The sequence below is a fragment of the Pteropus medius genome, unplaced genomic scaffold (genome assembly GCF_902729225.1).
Source record: "Pteropus medius unplaced genomic scaffold, Ma_sr-lr_union100, whole genome shotgun sequence".
Classification (NCBI taxonomy): domain Eukaryota; kingdom Metazoa; phylum Chordata; class Mammalia; order Chiroptera; family Pteropodidae; genus Pteropus; species Pteropus medius.
The window spans coordinates 2,490,986-2,508,975 of NW_024354875.1; the positions used below are offsets into that span (position 1 = coordinate 2,490,986).

At 33.7% G+C, this 17,990-nt stretch overlaps 1 protein-coding gene across 21 annotated transcripts in view; it reads left to right on the plus strand.

Annotated features, from left to right (window-relative positions):
* The window catches only part of TRIP12 (thyroid hormone receptor interactor 12), a 129,378-nt gene that overhangs the window by 75,212 nt on the left and 36,176 nt on the right, over positions 1-17,990 (plus strand). For 6 of the 21 annotated variants that reach the window (XM_039855301.1, XM_039855300.1, XM_039855306.1 and 3 more), the window contains 10 exons: positions 6,796-6,944; positions 9,716-9,751; positions 9,836-9,931; positions 10,794-10,886; positions 11,084-11,245; positions 12,849-12,917; positions 13,007-13,172; positions 15,431-15,557; positions 15,675-15,834; positions 17,652-17,805. In XM_039855301.1, the coding sequence (XP_039711235.1) occupies positions 6,796-6,944; positions 9,716-9,751; positions 9,836-9,931; positions 10,794-10,886; positions 11,084-11,245; positions 12,849-12,917; positions 13,007-13,172; positions 15,431-15,557; positions 15,675-15,834; positions 17,652-17,805 (1,212 nt within the window). The remainder of the gene's footprint in view (positions 1-6,795; positions 6,945-9,715; positions 9,752-9,835; positions 9,932-10,793; positions 10,887-11,083; positions 11,246-12,848; positions 12,918-13,006; positions 13,173-15,430; positions 15,558-15,674; positions 15,835-17,651; positions 17,806-17,990) is intronic. The other 15 variants (XM_039855317.1, XM_039855305.1, XM_039855308.1 and 12 more) reach the window with 7 other exon arrangements.

Genomic DNA, 17,990 nt, shown 5'->3' on the forward strand with positions numbered 1-17,990 from the left:
AAGACAATCATAATATGAACTTGAGAGAAAAAATTTCTCCCCAGAATTACCAGTCACTAGACTCATTTAATCAATGTATTATAATCCAGAAGTCTTATCATATATGGTAGACAAAACAGTGACTCTAGAGTCTCAATTGTAACTAAGAATAACTTTTGCATAATTATAAATCCAATTAAATGCTTTCTGGTGTAGGAATACTATTTTTAGCTTCCTTAAAATTTACATTTAAGCTTTTTTTTTTTTAAATAACTCCATCAATAATGTTTCTATAGAATCAGTGGGCTATTTGAAGACTTAAATTTTGGTTAATTTCAGAATTTCTAGTGTTACTGAATGAAGCCTGTTAACTTGGACCTTCCTAACATGTTTTTATATAATATCCTGTCAACTATTCCAAGTTTTTTTAATGCAACCTGTGTGTATTTGCTCACTTTTGTGTACTTGCACTTGAATTTTTCCATTTTTCTGGCCTTAACATTTGACAGGAAATTAAGCAGCTGTATTTTTTGGTTTTGTTTTTGTTTTTGATGCCCTGACTGGCACTCAACTCTCAGATAACATACTCTATTGCAAGATTCTCATGAAGGTAGTGTCAATGCAGTGAAGGAAAACAAAGCACAGGGTAAGAATATAGGTTGCTTGGTGGGGAGGTGTAGATAGGTTGGTTAAAGAAACCTTCTCTTAGGCACAGCAATTTTGTGAAAGATCAAATGAAGTGAGGAGACCCGCTCTGCACAGGTGTGAGGGAATGAGGAAGTGTAGAGCCACAGGTCTGAGTGAGCTCAGCATGTGTGAGAAATAGAGAGCAAGAGGGGGCCTGTGGCAAGAGTGAAGGGAAAGTAATAGAAGATGAAATCGGAGAGGTGTAAGTGCTCCTAGGTCGTGTAGGACCTTGGCAGGCCAGCAGCAAGTGTGGGGTTCAACCTAAGGGTGATCAGGGACCATCAAAGGATTTAGAAAAGAAGAATGACATGATCTTTCTCATGGAAAAAATCAAATGTATGTGAAAGTTGAGTCGTATAATAATCTCCAGTATCCCATAAACAGTTATTAATCCACAGCGACCATTGTTTCATTTATATAGTCAATCATTTTTCCCACTCCCAAAAGTATTTTTAAGCCAGTCTTAGGCATAATTGCATCTGCATATATGTGAATTTGTAGCTATAAAAATAGAGACATGAAAAGTTTTAGACAGTATTGTGGGTGTATTAAGAAAATCTTTACTATTATTAAGTTCAAATGTTACAGTCCTCATAAATCCATTTAAAATTTTCGTTTATGTGAATCAGGATCAAAATATGATCTATACATTGCCATCAGTTCATATGTTTCTTAATTTTTTTCTTTAGGAGAGATTTGATTTCATTTATTTTACCATTTCATTTCTGGGGAGAAGGCTGGGAAGAAAAATTGTTGCAGGGCTATCTCAGGGTATTAGCATTAAAATATCACAAAGCATTTTAAGAGTTGACTGTTGCATATGAAATTAATGAAAAGACTAGACCCAGAGTAGAAAACAGTGTCACACCTTTCCATGCCCACAGCCCAGCTTCTGCAATGGTTACTTCATAGCCTGACTTTATCTTTACCCTCACTACATCCCTCATCTCATATTGGTTTGAAATAACTCCCAGATATTAAATAATTTTATCTATAAACATTTCATCATTGTAGCTCAAGATAATGTTCTTTCACACACACACACACACACACACACACATTACTGTTATCATACTTGAAGAAAAATCAGTAATTCCTTAATATTCAGGCAGTGCCAAATTTCTGTTGTAGCAAATGTGTCATACATAAATGTATTCTTGTAAACTGGTAGTCGAATCTAGAGGGGTTTTTTCAGATTCAAGTTTGATTATTTTTCTTCCTCTGGTGGGGAAAGACTGCAAAAAAAGTAGTGTGTTCTTATATTAGGAAGCACATAAAGTTTGATTGTCTCTTAAGACATTGAAATTCATTGCCTAGGTAACAGATTACAGAATACTATTACTCTGCATGTAATGACCAGTCTTCATTTATTAGAGGTAAAAGAAGTAATTTAGTAGAACTATATAAAGAATATCTCTTCCAGAGAATAATTGGTATAGGGAAAATTATTTTCTCCTTTTTATTTACTAGTTTTCAAAATAGTTGGTTTTTGTATTCGCCAAAGTGCTATTTTGCCTTAAGTATCATTGTCAAGTGGGTTGAGATGTGTTTTAAACATTTCAGTGATTTTCCTTGATGTTTAAATTATCCTATCATTGGATGTTAACGAGATCTCTTTAGGATTGGGTTCTGAATCTTTTTGATATAATCTCGGTGGTTTTTGATAACTTCCTTGGTTTCTGTTGTGTCAAATTCAACTCCCCATCCATACCTAAATCAGGCATTACCTTGGAGAACCCTGGTTTCTTTTATCTGAAATGGTATTTGGAGCCCACAGTCTGGGCTCTTAGGCATATCCATTGCTACTGGCTGATCACTATTACTAGACACTTTTAATGGACAAACGTAGAAAATAATTATATTTTATATTTTAAAATAAAAATCATGAGTTTATACTATCAGTTTAAATTAGGGCTGTAGGTTTGTTTGTATCTTGTATCTTCTGTCCCCATGCCAGCAGTTCCAATTCCTAATGATAATAACGATCACTTCTTTTGCTCTCCCTTTACCCTGTTTCTTCCTCCCACGTAACTCTCTTTTGTTAATTTTATGACTTGTGCTTCTGTTATTTATTTAAATTCAAAACAGATCCATGTTATCTACTTCAGACTTACTGCTTTTCTTAGTAAAAAACTTTACACACCTTACCTTGCTTTTAAGAGTACCTTTTGCCGTTCACTCTCCATGGCTGCTGCATATGTATATTGAGAGAAAGAGAGGTTTTACTCCTTTTGTAAAGCATCATAGTGCTTCATTGTGTGGATGTACAGTTTATTTAGCCCGTTTCCTGTTTGATATTAGGGCTATTTCTAGTCTTGGTTGTACTGCAGTAAAATATTGCTTTTCTGTTTTTCCTGTTATCTTTAAGATAGATTTCTAGAAGGAGATTGCTGTGTAAGAAGGGTTAAAGTATATAATACTTGGCAGATGTTGTGAATCACCCTTTTTTGAAGTTTTACCGTTTTGCATTTCTACCAGTCACGTACAATAGTAGTATCACCACACTACTTTTTTTCACTTCTGCTAACTTTTTATATCCTTATATACTTCTTTTAGTGGTTACTCTAGAGATTATATATCCTTATATACTTCTTTTAGTGGTTACTCTAGAGATTATAATGCATATCCTTGGTTTATTATAGCCTGCCTTACATTAATACTTGATCATATCCAAGCAGTGGAAAAACCTTACAACAATTTAAGTCTTTTTACCTCCTGCCCTCCTTAATGTTATTTTTAAAACTTGTTTTACTTATTCATGTGTATAAACACAAGACATAATTGTTTTAGAACATCCATATTCTTCTATATTTGCCTACATACATACCATTTCAGTGTTCTTAATTTCTTCCTGCAGTTCCTTTTTCTTTCAGGATTTGTTTTCCTTCATCCTAAGAGAACTTTTATCATTTAGTGAATGATGCTAGTAATGATCTTTCTCTGCATTTGTTTGAGAAATCCTTGACTTGCATTTATTTTGAAAGTATTTTCCCCAGGTATAAAATCCCCAGCACTTGTAATGTCTTCTGGCTTCCCTACTTTCTGTTTAAAGGTCTTATTGTTGCCCTTTTGAGGCAATATCTTTTTCCTCTGGCTTCTTTTAAGATTTACTTTTTCAAATGAATTTTTCATAGCTTGACTATGTTAGGCCTATGTGACATTTTCTTTTTTAATTTGCTTGGGTTTCACTGCAGCTTTGAATCTGTGAGTTGATATCTTTCATCTGTTTTGGAAAATTCTTGGCCATTATCATTTTGAATACTTCTCTTATTATCTCTTCAAATATTCTCTTTCCTTTCCCTCTGGGAGTGTCAAGATCATATATGTTCAGACTTTGGACTTCTTTCTCTCTGGCTCTATTTTGATTTTATTTTTCAAAAAAAAAAAATTTTTTTCCCCCAGTTTGAAAACTTTCTAACCAGCTTTGACCAGCTTTCATATTTACTAATTCTTTTTTTTTTTTGCTGTCTTTTTCAGTCTTGTTAAATGGATCAGTGAGTTTTTAATTTCAGATACTATGTTTTCCAGTTTTAGACAGTTATTTGATTTTTATTATGGATTTCAATTCTCTATTGAAATTCTTTACTTTCTTACTCATTTTGTCATTTTTGCTTATATTTTATTTAAAAGGCCAGATAGTAACTATTTTGGACTTTGTAGACCATACAGACTCTGATGCAACTATTCATCCCTGGCACTGTGGCATGAAGCAGATGCAGACAGTACCCAAACAGATAATCATGGCCCTATTCCAATAAAACTTTATTTATGGACACTGAAATTTATATTTCATTTAATTTCACATGTCACAAACTTTTAAAATTTTTTCAGCTACATAAAAAATGCAAAAATCATTTTTAGTTTACAAGTGTAAAAACTAGAAAGTGTTTGGATTTGGCCTTTACAGAAAATGTTTGCCAGTTAACTTTTGATTTGTGATAATAGTTCCTCAAAGTGTGATTGGTGGACTCCTGGGGGATTCCTGAGACCTTTACATCTAATCCATAAGGTTAAAACTAGTAATAATTAATTCCAGTTTGTCATGTTTGAACTGGTAGTGTGAAAGCTGTGGTGTGAATAAAACTGGTATGTTAATAATAATCGAAGTGATGATTCTGAACTATATGGGTAGTCATATTTTTCAGTGCCTCATGCTTCTAGTAATAATAATTCCATTTTTACATAAGGATGCCCTTGCTAAACAAGTTATTGATTTTATTGCCTTTACTAATAAATGCATGTCTTTTTAATCTTCTTGACAAAATAGGGCCCATTTTTTCACATACTTTAGTAATCTCAAAGAACGTTTGTCACAGAGTAGAAGCAGAGGTGAGTATATGGCTGTCTTTTATTAAGCCTGACATTAAAATGATTTGTAACAAAAAACTAATGCTTATCATCACCAAATTTTTTTTGGGGGGGGAGGGAAATATGGTTTTTTACAAAATTTTTATTTATATGAATAATGAGTTATTCAGCCAGTGTTTAAAATTTTTTCTTTTAGTTCCAAACAAATTTAACACATATTAGTAGATATAAACCATATAAACAAAAGTACTTTGGGACCCCTCAATAATTTTTAAGAGTAGAAAATGGTTCTAAAACCAAAATTGACTGATTTAGTAGCTGATTTCTCTTCATATAGCAGAGGATAAATTATGGCTTTGGCTATTGATGCCATTTTCAGTTTGGCATAAAGTCTTTTCAGAGACATTGGTGGTGTTGATGATGATTTTGATCAGACCAAAGGAATCAATGTCCTTAGAAATTGCCAGCCTCGATGTTTATAAGATATCCAATGGCATATGTGTCAGTTCTTTTTATTTTAGCTGGTTGTGCTATTAGGGCATACTTTATATGAACTATTTCATTCTTTAAAAATGAGTCAAGAAGCAACTGAGGATGATTTTGTTTTCACTAGTTACTCTCCCTTCATTTTTCCCTCCACATCATTTCAACACAGAAATGATAAACTTGCTCAAACTGGAACTGATATTATTTCGTTTGAAATTTTAAAGATGGTATCCCTTTAAACTTGACTTTCTTGCAGTATATTTGTAGTTGGACTCTTAATTATACTCAGGTAGAAAGACAGTGATTGATAGCTATGCAGTTCATTATCCATGGTCTTAAATAATAGAGAAAACAAATCTGAGGATCACCTGTGTCCCTTTGAAAGGGAAGACTCTGAAGCTTAATTTTAATAAAAGCTTTTGGTTTTCATATGAATTCCACATAAGTACAAAGGTTCAATGAAAATTTGAAACATTTGGAGACTTTATTTTTGAGTGTCTTGTTCAGTTTATCAGCAACTTATTTCCCTGTGGTAGTTGAGTTTTAGCATTTTCCAATTGTTTGGACATTGGAATTGAGCCTTAAAAGTACTTCTCTAAAGTACTCTAATAGCAGCATCTGCAAATGAAATGAAAGGCTCCTCTTTTGCTATTTTTAGAAAATACTTCTTTCCAATTATTTTTAAAGTTGCATTGTCCATTTTGTTTTCATCTCCTTGCTCTAACTGTTACTTAGATTCCATTTATTCTGATGTAGGTCTTTAGAAATGTATAACATTGTCTTTGAAGTCTGGGCATCATTATTTAACAGGTTTTTATTATTGCAGAAAGCTTTTGCTTGCTATACATTTTTTAAAGCAAGTATGTTAAAGGTAACAATTTACAATAGTTCTATGGGTATTATTTTTTATTTTGGCCATTAAAAAATCTATTAGCTTATCTCATTTAAATAGATAAAAATTAGAAGACAAAAATATGTAAATAACAGATTACTTTAAGACAGAGTAAACCCAACTAATTTAGTTCTGTCTTTAATTATAGCAGCCTGTCCTTTAAAAATTTTTTCATTTTATTAAAAAATTTTTTAAAATTATCGTTGACATACAGAATTATATTAGTTTCAGGTATACAGCATAGTGATTAGACATTTATATACCTTACGAAGTGATCACTTGGTAAGTCTAACACGGACCTAGTTTAACCCTGGTGTAGACCTAGCCTTTAATTGGAATCCAAAGAAGATAAGCATCCAGCTACCACGTACAGTCGCAGCTTATACCTACTCACAGTTTTCTTATATGTTTAAAAGTAATGATTTCTTTCCCCTCCCATGAAGGTTCTAAGGCCCAGCAGCTTCTACAAGGACTACAAGCAAGTGATGAAAGTCAGCAGCTCCAGGCAGTTATTGAAATGTGTCAATTATTGGTCATGGGAAATGAGGAGACACTGGGAGGGTTTCCTGTCAAGAGTGTCGTACCAGCTTTGGTAAGATAGAGTTTTACCCTCATTTTACCTTAGTTGTCCTCTGAATGCTGCTGATAATGTTATTTGAAAGCACGATTGCTGTCACTATGAATTTTAAAACATGATAGAAGAGGAAGTAGAGTGTAATTTAGTGCTTTTGTTTCGTGCTTATAGATGTCGTTACTGCTAATGGTAAATTAATAAATTTTCTTAATTTCATGATGAATAGTTACTTCACCTTTGATACTTAAATGACTGGTTTTAAATTGTTAAAAAAAATTTAATTGTTGACTTCTTTAGGTAATATCTTGACTTACTCTGCCAAAATTTACATGGTTTCTCTTTTAACCTTGTGACACATGGGGCTGTAATAAGCAGCTCACTTGTGGGTTGTCTTTGTGGACCATATAGGTTTCGTGTTTGATAATTACGTACATGGCAGAGTCGCCAAGCCAGAATACCACATGAGTACTTCCGGCTTAAAAGGTTTTATGTTACGCAAAAACAAAAGAAAAGAAAAGCAATAACAATACCCAGAATAGAAAAACAATTTCAAAAATATTTTAATGATTTTCCAACACAGTTGTAGTTGATATTTAGAATTTGTTAACATCCTAACTGCCTAAGTATTTTAATGTGAAACAGTGGGTAGAGAAATTGCCATTACCCAGGGATAGGCCCTTAAGCATAGTATGTCTTTTAAATAGTGGCTTTTGGTAATTTTCTTAGTGCAATATTAAAGAAATTAGCGATAATTTAAGATTTAAAATTTAAGTTCGAATGGAATACTAACAGAAGACTAACAAACACGAATACATTTATAGCATATTTTACCTTGGGAGTTAAAAATAAATATCATGTTAAGGCTTTGTTTACATATCCAGTAAAGTTGACAAAAATGAAATTACGGTTGGTATATCAGATTGTCTCATTTGATCAGATCAAATTACAGAGAAAGGTGTTAAGGAAGTAGTTGAATGAAGACCAGTCAAATACAAGGTGACAGTCTTTATTCTATCTATTAGTTGTTGAATGTTTGGGCTCTGGCAGGGGGTGATTAAGATCAAACCAGTTTCTTCACCTGTTGTGCCACTCAGACCTTCGGATAATGAACGCTAGCTCTTAAATCTCACAGTTCCACTCTAGTAAAGGCTTGCATGTTGATTTCCGGATGTTTCATGAAAGCACTATTAGCCTTTGTACTTTTACATTTGGTTTATGCTAATATTCATGTTCAAATTACAGATTTCTCTCATAGCTGGCTTCTGTTACCCAAATTAAACTTGTTTTGTTGTTATTCATTAAAAAATAGCAACAAAGAACTAGGTTTACCCTATACTATCTGCTGTTAAAATGCAATTTTTATTAGTTAGAGAAGCTATTAAACTTAGGCAGAAACATTGACACATAATCTAATTTACTTAATTTGCTGATCGTTGATTAAAGTGCTCACTAGATCTGCACAGTTGGCTCATGCTATTTAATAATGACTGTTGTTAATGAGTTGTCCAGATTTATCTTTCATCACAGTCGAATATTGTGAATATATATCTACCCATTACCATACTCTTGTGTGACATTAGTCCTTTTGAGTGAAAAGGAATCTATTTACAGCAATCCTTTCCAAACATGGCCTTATAAGGTTTATTCCATCTTAAGAACTAGAAAACTTTTTACTTTTTATGTTAACACGACAACCCGTTTCAGTTTAGACTAGGTGTTATAACTGACTGACTATAAGTGATTTGAGACAGAGTGCTATTCAGCCCTGAAATGGGGTGTGTGTTTGTGTGTTTTAACAAAAAGTATTATCAGGACCTTTGGGGGGCGGGGAGTGTGTGTGTGTGTGTGTGTGTGTGTGTGTGTGTGTGTAATGCATACGTGATTGTGCCCAGCCAGCATAATTCAGAGCCAAGAAGACATTCATATTAAATGATCATTGTATTAGAATGAGGTCTGTTATTGTAGTTATATATTTAATTCAAAAGTATATTTATAGCTTAAATTCAAAGCATTTAAAACTTTTCCACTGAACTAGAAGACAGTGAATGCCTCTTCCCCAAGTAGGAAATTTTTTTGGCTGCTTCAGGGGATAGAGTATATACACCAAGCAGTTTTGCATTCTCTCCTTTGAAAAACTTTGTTGAAATCTGTTTAAAGTCTTTTCTACAAGAGAAATTTTATACAAAACAAAACATCAGATTAATTTTGAGTCAGTCATGTGTTTCTAGATTATATTAAAATGGGTTTTAACTTATGCATAATTAGTTTCTGATAATTATCAATATGTTTAAATTCTGTACTACTGTGTATTTTACAGCTGAGTTAAATGGTCCTTAGCCCATCTTTTAGAGACTTAAAAGAGTTTTAAGCTATGGTCTTGAGTCTGTACTGACAGTTGTTAACAGATGTCAGTTCATTGTTGCTCTATTTATTTATGTATTGAATATTTATTGACACCTCAGCGACTTGTTAATGAGCAGATTCTGAAGGCGGGGGTGGGTAGAGGTGCCAGAAGGGTCTGTTTAAGCAACAGGAAAATTTTATTTTTGACCTGGATCACGACAGTTATTCAGCAAAATTACCAAGTCAGAGCTATAGTATGCGAGTCATGCTATCCTACACGTAATCATTTCTTGTGTATGCATACTAGAGTTTTAACTTGATATTATTTTTGTATGGTAAAAGTCTTGAAAACTACTTTCCATTTCAGTTGAAGTAGAGGAAGGAAGCAATACTTCTTAGAACTTTATAGACAGCTTCTTATACTTTATTGTAATCTTTTTTAACAGATAACATTACTGCAGATGGAGCATAATTTCGATATTGTAAGTATATTCTGTATTTTTAAAAACACTCTAAATTTATATTTTGAGCTTTTTATTGAGTAAAAGTGCCTTCTTGTTTTCTAGATGAACCATGCTTGTCGAGCCTTAACATACATGATGGAAGCACTTCCTCGATCATCCGCTGTGGTAGTAGATGCAATTCCTGTCTTTTTAGAAAAGGTAATCCTACTTTTGCACAACTTTTTCAAAAGCAGGGGTAGGAGAATTAAGCTGAGAACTCCTGACTTTTGAATTCTAAAGTAGCCTATCACATCAAAAGATAGATTTTAGCATTCATTATCTAACATTTTTAGCCAGATTCCGTAAAAATATTTTAGAGCAGTAGTTTAAAGTTTATGCTAATTAAGCATTTATAGAATCAACCCAGTTTTATAATTTTAGTAACGACAATTACCACATTAATATAAAATCTTTCAGAGAACTTAAAGATTGGATTGAAACTAGTTTCACTGTTTCTAGAAAACATAATTTCATTATTTCTAGAAAACATCTCAGTAAGGTTATAGTTATTTATACTCTCGTTTTACAGCTAAAAAGGCTGAGGCAAAATACCTTGCTCAAGATCATCAAATGAGTCAGTGGAGATAGGAAATTTTTTTGTGTGGTCTATGGTAGGTTGTGATTTTGGTCCATCTTAAGGGCATTTTCCTTTTTTATGCACAATAAAATTTGCGTATACCTTGGAATATGGTATAAAGTTTAAAACTTGATTTTTAAAATAATGTTATATAAAACAACTCGTTTATTTTAAATATGAACTTTTAAAGTTATGTAATTGGATTTTGCTTATTCTCTATATAAAACATTTTTCAGTATCTTAAAACAGCAAAGTAGTTGGAAACTATATTGGCTGTACATTATTGGTTAAGCTCATAAATGACTGGTTTCCTTTAGTGGTTTTCATGTTAGAGGCGTAGATTGATGGAAATTAGAGAAAATATTGTGGTTTGTCATGTAGACGATACGCGACTAGAAAAGTACTTGAATGATAACCTCAGATTACCTGTTAATATGTTCCCAGCTGCAAGTAATTCAGTGTATTGATGTGGCAGAGCAGGCCTTGACTGCCTTGGAGATGTTATCACGTAGGCACAGCAAAGCCATTCTACAAGCGGTGAGTGTTGTTACCGAAGGACCGTATTTCATTCAATAATTGCATTTTAGATTCACATTATACCAGCTCCTAGATTGCGGTCTCTGTAAGGCACACATGGTGTTTCCAAAGTGATGTGCTAGACTTTTTAGTAGGCTTTTAAAAAAAATTGCTGATAAGAAGGTGTTTCTTCACTTTAACAGTTTTCTGTCTTTTAGGGTGGTTTGGCAGACTGCTTGCTGTATCTTGAGTTCTTCAGCATAAATGCCCAAAGAAACGCACTGGCAATTGCAGCCAATTGCTGCCAGAGTATCACTCCAGATGAATTTCATTTTGTGGCCGATTCCCTCCCATTGCTTACCCAAAGGCTAACCCACCAGGTAAAATATGAACCTATTCTATGTGTCATAAACATTTTTATTACATTTTTATAATGATGCCAATTTTAACTAGGGTTTTAAGTGTTCCAACTGGATATATGAGTTGGAAATGTTCTGATCCATGTTTTTCTATTGTTTCCTAGTCACGTACCATATTAGGTTATTTTATAAAATGTTGGTGAATTTACCCAAATGAACAGTATTTCACGTTTGTTATCTTCAACTATTTTGACTTTAAGGGATGAATTTGTTATTCTGGCAAAAATAATTGAGTGTTTCCTATGTGATGTATTCAGAATTTCCTTTTGAAAAGATCTTTTCCTGAAACGCATTGAGTTAGGCAGACAAAACTAGGAGGATATAGGTTAAGATCGGGAGACAAGACTGTCCCAAAAGGAAATAAAATGAAACATGTACACTGCAGCTGTCTGCTGCTGGAGGAAGGCAGGGGCAATTATTTAGGAGCTGGAATCAGTGGACCTGGTGATGCAGGGCTAACAGAAGCTGAGGTGCAGCACAGATTGAGATAAGCTTCAAGGTTGTAGTGAAACTGAATTTTCTTTTAATATAAATTTATGTTTTGAAGTGTTATTGCCGGAGAGTTGTTTTTTAAGAAATCTGGCTTGTAAATCACCTTTACAAACTGTGCTTAAAATCTTGGGACTGTTAGGTACATAAAACATGTCAAATAAGGGATTTAGATATGTAAGATAGATAAATGGTTAATGAATCACTGGAGTATTTTGCTTCTAAGGTGATCGAGACACAAATCGTGCCATTCATTTAATTTAAAAAATTTATTAGGTTGAGATAACCTTTTTGGGGGACTAGAACTACGTTCTCTAGTTAGCTGTGATTTCAGTATCTAATTTTGGAAGTAAGGCATGAGAATCAGAAGTTAAATAGTTGGCCGCTTTTATTGTAGCACTCTTTCTAGACTTAAATAGTGACAGTGAAAGTGTAGAGTTTCCGTAGTACCAGAATTCTCAGTTTTACACAAGGAAGTCTAGTTATCACATCTGAAGCCCCTTTATTAATTAGGAAAAAAGGCCTGTCAACACACTTGTTAAGCCATTAAGGTGTTCTTTTTGTTCTTATGTGGATTATTGAAAATCTTTTCTCAGTGAAGCCGCTAAAATAGTATTTCCAGATCATTTTCATGGTGAATGTAGCAAATCTATACGTACTTTTTCACATTAATCAGTAAACCTCTGGTTTACACACATATTTAACCATTTTCAAACTTCAGTTTATGCATGTTTCAAACATTTCTACTGGGAATGTTTTTTAAGATGATAGGATGTTTTTCTTTATTCTAATTCTTTAAGTATTGAAATTACAGAAGTACAAAAATTTTATTTTTTCTGTGCTTTTGCTTTTATCTGTTGGCACCTTAATGGGGAAGAGAGGTTCTATCAGTATGATTCATTTGCTTTGAAACCATGGTATTTATTGTACCTTGCTTAGACTCATTGCATTTCCAAAGCTCCCATCTAATTTAGTCAGCCTTGAAAAATTTGGAGTTCGGAAAAAGGTGAGGTAGTGATAACTGACAGTAAAAATATTTTATTACTAAACTTTATTCTCCTTTATTAAAAAATAGGACAAAAAGTCGGTAGAAAGCACTTGCCTTTGTTTTGCACGTCTCGTGGACAACTTCCAACATGAGGAGGTGAGCATTTGGTCTTTGCTGGTACTTTCATGAGGCTGTTAAATTACTTAAATATGAAATAACTTTCTTTTTTTCTTGTGTTTGTGAAGAATTTACTACAGCAGGTTGCCTCCAAAGATCTGCTTACAAACGTTCAGCAACTGTTGGTAGTGACTCCACCAATTTTAAGTTCCGGGATGTTTATAATGGTGGTTCGCATGTTTTCTCTGATGTGTTCCAACTGTCCAACTTTAGCTGTTCAACTTATGAAGCAAAGTAAGTAGTGCTATTATTCTGCTTTAAGCAGGAAAAAAGTGACTTTTTAAATATGTCAATATAAATCAAGCAAGTAGAAGAGATTGCTAAATAACATCATAGACACTGGAAAATAATGGAAGAAAAATATATTAATATATAACAAATTTGTGTTGGGACAAAATAGTAATGCTTCCTACATACAATTTTTAAAGTATACAGTAATTAAAATTTTACCCTTGGTCGTTGTAGAGCTAAAGACCCAAGATGATTGCTTTCTATATAATACCAATGATGTAATGTTAGATTTTCTAGCAGTTCATCTTATTCCAGAATGCTACTCTACCTCAAAAAGGCATCGAGTTAGGCAAACAAATCTAGGAGTTTAGAACTTTTTTGTACAGGTGAATGTCTCTGATTTTTGCTGCTTTAGTATTTCTAAGTGCTTCCCAACCTTACCCAGCAGGAAGTAGTTTTATTGCACTGCTATTGCAATTGACTATTAATTACTTTCTTAAACCTTAGATTTCAAATACAAGTTAATGTCTGAAGACGGCAGGCTTCAGAAAATATATGATACGATTATTGCTACTAGAGTATATTGATCACTCTTGTGTAGAACACCTATAATTGTGGATAATTTCATATCCATAATTGTAATTTCTGAAGATGTTATCTTGGGAGTCAGTGATGATACTAACAAAATAGCCTTTGGTCCCACTGCCTCTGATAGAATATTAAGTAGTATAATTTATTAACTTAGTAAAATATTATTAAACATTAATTATTGAGTAATATAATTTAAATTACTTTTTTGGGGATACTAGTTTTATTTTTAGTTGCATACTTGTGAATTAGCACACTGGCACAGAATTTTGTGGAAAAATAGTGTTGTTGAGGTGATTTATTGATAAGGTTCCTCTTAAAGCGTGTAATCATTCCCAAACTTCGTATTCCAGGAATACTTTTGCTTATGCCATGAACAAAGTGCTCTCTGCCTAGATAAGTTTGGGAAAGGTGTGACTGTGTGTGTGTGTGTGTGTGTAGTCACAGTGCACTTTATTAAAATCCCTAGGAGCCCTTTGCATTTACCTAGCTGATCATTCATTTCCTTAAATTCGAGTACAGATCGTCTCTCTCTTCTTACTGTGTGGCACAGAATTTCCCTAAATACTGATTTGGGAAATTGCTGCCTAACTTTTGTTTGTTTAACATTTTGGATTTTTTCCTTGTAATATAGTGAATACTTTCACCTCTTTTGTGTATTCCAGGAATTTTACCATGCATTCATAATTAGAGGCTGCTAGACTTATATTTTCATTCTACAACAATAATGTGAAGGAAACACGAACTTCTTCTGGTTCTTTCCATTTTGTTGTCATCCTCTGATCTTTTGTAAAAAAAATTAATGAATCCTGATGATGTATCATTGCCATATATTCACATTTCTTAGGAAAGTTGGTAAAGCTACTTTTTCAAGAAATTAAAAACTTTTTAATTTCTATGAGGCAGAGATTTAACTGTCCATATCTCTCTACCCAGATCGATGGTGAATACTTTCCTTGACAACAGATCTTATTGACAACTGGCAAAACATTTCAATGAAATCTTTATAGTTTGCCTTATGTATAGTATATATACAAACACACAACACAACCAGAGAGCCAGCCTGTCTTTTGGTTGTAGGTGTAGAGTGGTTACACCTGTGGAGGCTGCCAGCTACCTCCATTCGTACCGTCAGTGTATCAGAGTGGTTTTTATGCCACTTCTTCTAGTAATGGCAACTAAAACACAATATTTTAATGATTTTATATTAAGTTGGCATGCTTAAATGTTATGTAAGCAAATGACTTTTTCCTGATCACAAAATATGATAAGAATTAGATGCTTTTAGTTTCTTTGTCTTATCCTATCAGCCACACATTTTCAGTATATTTGATTTGAAGACAAATATATGAATATACTTGAATCAAAGATTAAAATGTATTTCTTCGCTCTACAAGGAAAGTAATAAAAGATTCCTGAACTCTTCGGAGTGGATTTGTGATTAGGCGTGCAGCTAGAAGGTCAGGACTCAAGCTGAAGTCCTTAGAAAGAAATTGTTAAAATCTTCATACATGTTTTTAGTTGCTTATCCAGTCAATTATTGTTTTTACTTTAAATTCGATAGTATATTGCTGAAGAAGAAAATAGTTCTGATTTTCTTTCCCCCTAGGGAATGATTGCCTTTTAAGTTAGGTAATACAAGTAGTTTCACAGGCTTTTGCTTTTTATTGTTGGTTTTACAGACATTGCAGAAACTCTTCACTTCCTCCTGTGTGGTGCCTCCAATGGAAGTTGTCAGGAACAGATCGATCTTGTCCCACGAAGTCCTCAAGAACTGTATGAACTGACATCTCTGATTTGGTAAAGATTAAGCTAATTATAAATGTGGTTTATAAGAGGATAGTTTACTTTAGAGACCTGACATTAATATTTTAGGAAGCTACTTTTAAAATAATTGTACTCTTCTCTCCCCGCCAGCGAACTTATGCCGTGTTTACCAAAAGAAGGCATTTTTGCAGTGGATACCATGCTGAAGAAGGGAAATGCTCAGAACACCGATGGTGCGATATGGCAGTGGCGTGACGACCGGGGCCTCTGGCATCCGTACAACAGGATTGACAGCCGGATCATTGAGGTAGTAGTTTCATCGTACCGTTTAAATGTGTCTATTTTGGTAGAGAGTGGGTGTAGGGATGAGGTGGGGACAGTGGGTATGTGTACCTAAATGTGCTCAATTTTGAATTAACTGAAGATTCTCTCCTTTTGTCTCCTGAGAACAAGGTCCTCATTTCTGTTCAGGTCAGAAAACATGATGTGCTAGTCCCGCTTCTGCTGCTCTCTACCTGGTTGACTTGGAGCAAGTAGTTTAAGTCCTTTGTTCCACAGTTTCCTCATTTCTGAAAGGAAACATTCCAGGCCTTAGGCTCTCTGCTTCTAAAAGTTCGTTATACCTCCTGTCCAGGAGAAATTTCTCAGAAGCAGAGATTTACATACAAATAACTAAATATTTTTAAGAGTAAAAATGTGGAAACTTAAGTATCTAGCTGCAGGTGAATGATAATGTAAATTGTGATACATGCATAGTGTCATATGTAATGCAGACATTAATGGGGTAAATTTTAATGACATAAAATGGGATACGGTACATGAAAACAATATTGAAAATTACGTGACTCTTTTGGGAACTCAGCAAAATAAGAGAAAAGAAAAATACAAAGGAAGGAAATACACCAAAATATTTACAGTGGTTTTCTGTGAAGGTTTTATGTGTGATTTTATTCTTATTTTTATATTTCCATATTAAATTTGCACCAAAATATTTCAGAAATGCCTCAGGTCAGGAAAATATTTGCCCTCGTTTAAGAAATATTGGTAACTGCATTATTTGACATGCCATGCATCATTTACTCACATTGTCAATGTACGATCCCTGTAAGTCTCAGTGTATTTTCTGATTTCAGGCTGATATTTTAAAAATTTGAATTTTTAAAATATCACACTTAGAGACGTACCTCTCTGAAGGTGTTTTCCATCAGTTTGTTTCTAAAAAAGAATTTTTGAATTCTTTCGATTTATGTCATAAAATTGGAAGTTCTTAGGCAAGTATCTAAATTCAGAGCCAGCTTTTATGAGGAGGTGTCCTAGGACGGGCTCTCTGTGCGGTGTCAGTTTTGCTGCATAACCAGGTCGTGGTCTCTAACTCTAAGTTGTTCTTTTTAGCATTTTTCCGATAATTGCATTTTCGCTGTTAGATTACTCTTGTATTTCCTAGGAGTCCTGTCTTCTATTCAACCTAGGAATTCCATAGTTTGGATTGTTATAAGAATGAATATTTTGTCGCTTCTTTTGGCTGTCTAAAATCCAGCAGACAGTGTGAATCAAAGTGTCTAATTCTAGAAATGTTCCGTGTAATGCCTGCAACCCCTAGGGACGATTCTCTTAGTTCCAGTTGAGTCTCTTACAATCTTAGATAATTATTTTTTGTTTAACCTAAGGATAATTTTATAAGATCATTTTGTTTCAAGGAGAATTTTGGCGGGCTGCTAAGAATCCATGATGTAAATAACGTTTTAACCTAAGAATTAGATACCAAGATATATGGATAACAAATTTTTTTTTTCTGTCAGCAAAGCCTTAAAGCCCTCTTAATCCCAGTGGCATCTTCTTCATGTCAGTGATTCTACATGACTGGATCTTGCATCAAGATTTTTACCTGTATTTATGTCTCAGGAGACCTGATAGGTCCACTGGTGTATATTTGTATTTAACTGAAAATGATTTAATTAATGAGTTTTGTCACATCCACAGTATTAAATTTTCCATATTCTGTTACTTCACCATCTAAAACCTGACAAATTAATATGTAAGTTAGTTTTTATGGAGGGTTCCCACTGTGTCTTAAGTGTATACATTTCTCCATGGTTATATTCAAGGTTTCTCTCTCTTTGCTCTCAGGCAGCCCATCAGGTCGGTGAGGATGAGATAAGCTTGTCCACTCTGGGACGAGTTTATACTATTGATTTTAATTCTATGCAGCAAATCAATGAGGACACGGGAACAGCACGTGCCATTCAGAGAAAACCTAACCCCTTAGCCAATACTAACACTAGTAAGTACCTCCTTTTAAGTTAAAATAGCATTGTCATGTGAATGATATTTGCAATAATAAGTCTTTCATTGAGTGTCTTTATTAAGTAAGCTTAAGACAGTAGCATCATAGTAATTGTTGTTTTTATGTGCTTTACTTGACAGATGAGCCAATATTAACTAAAATCTTTCCCATGATAGGTTTTT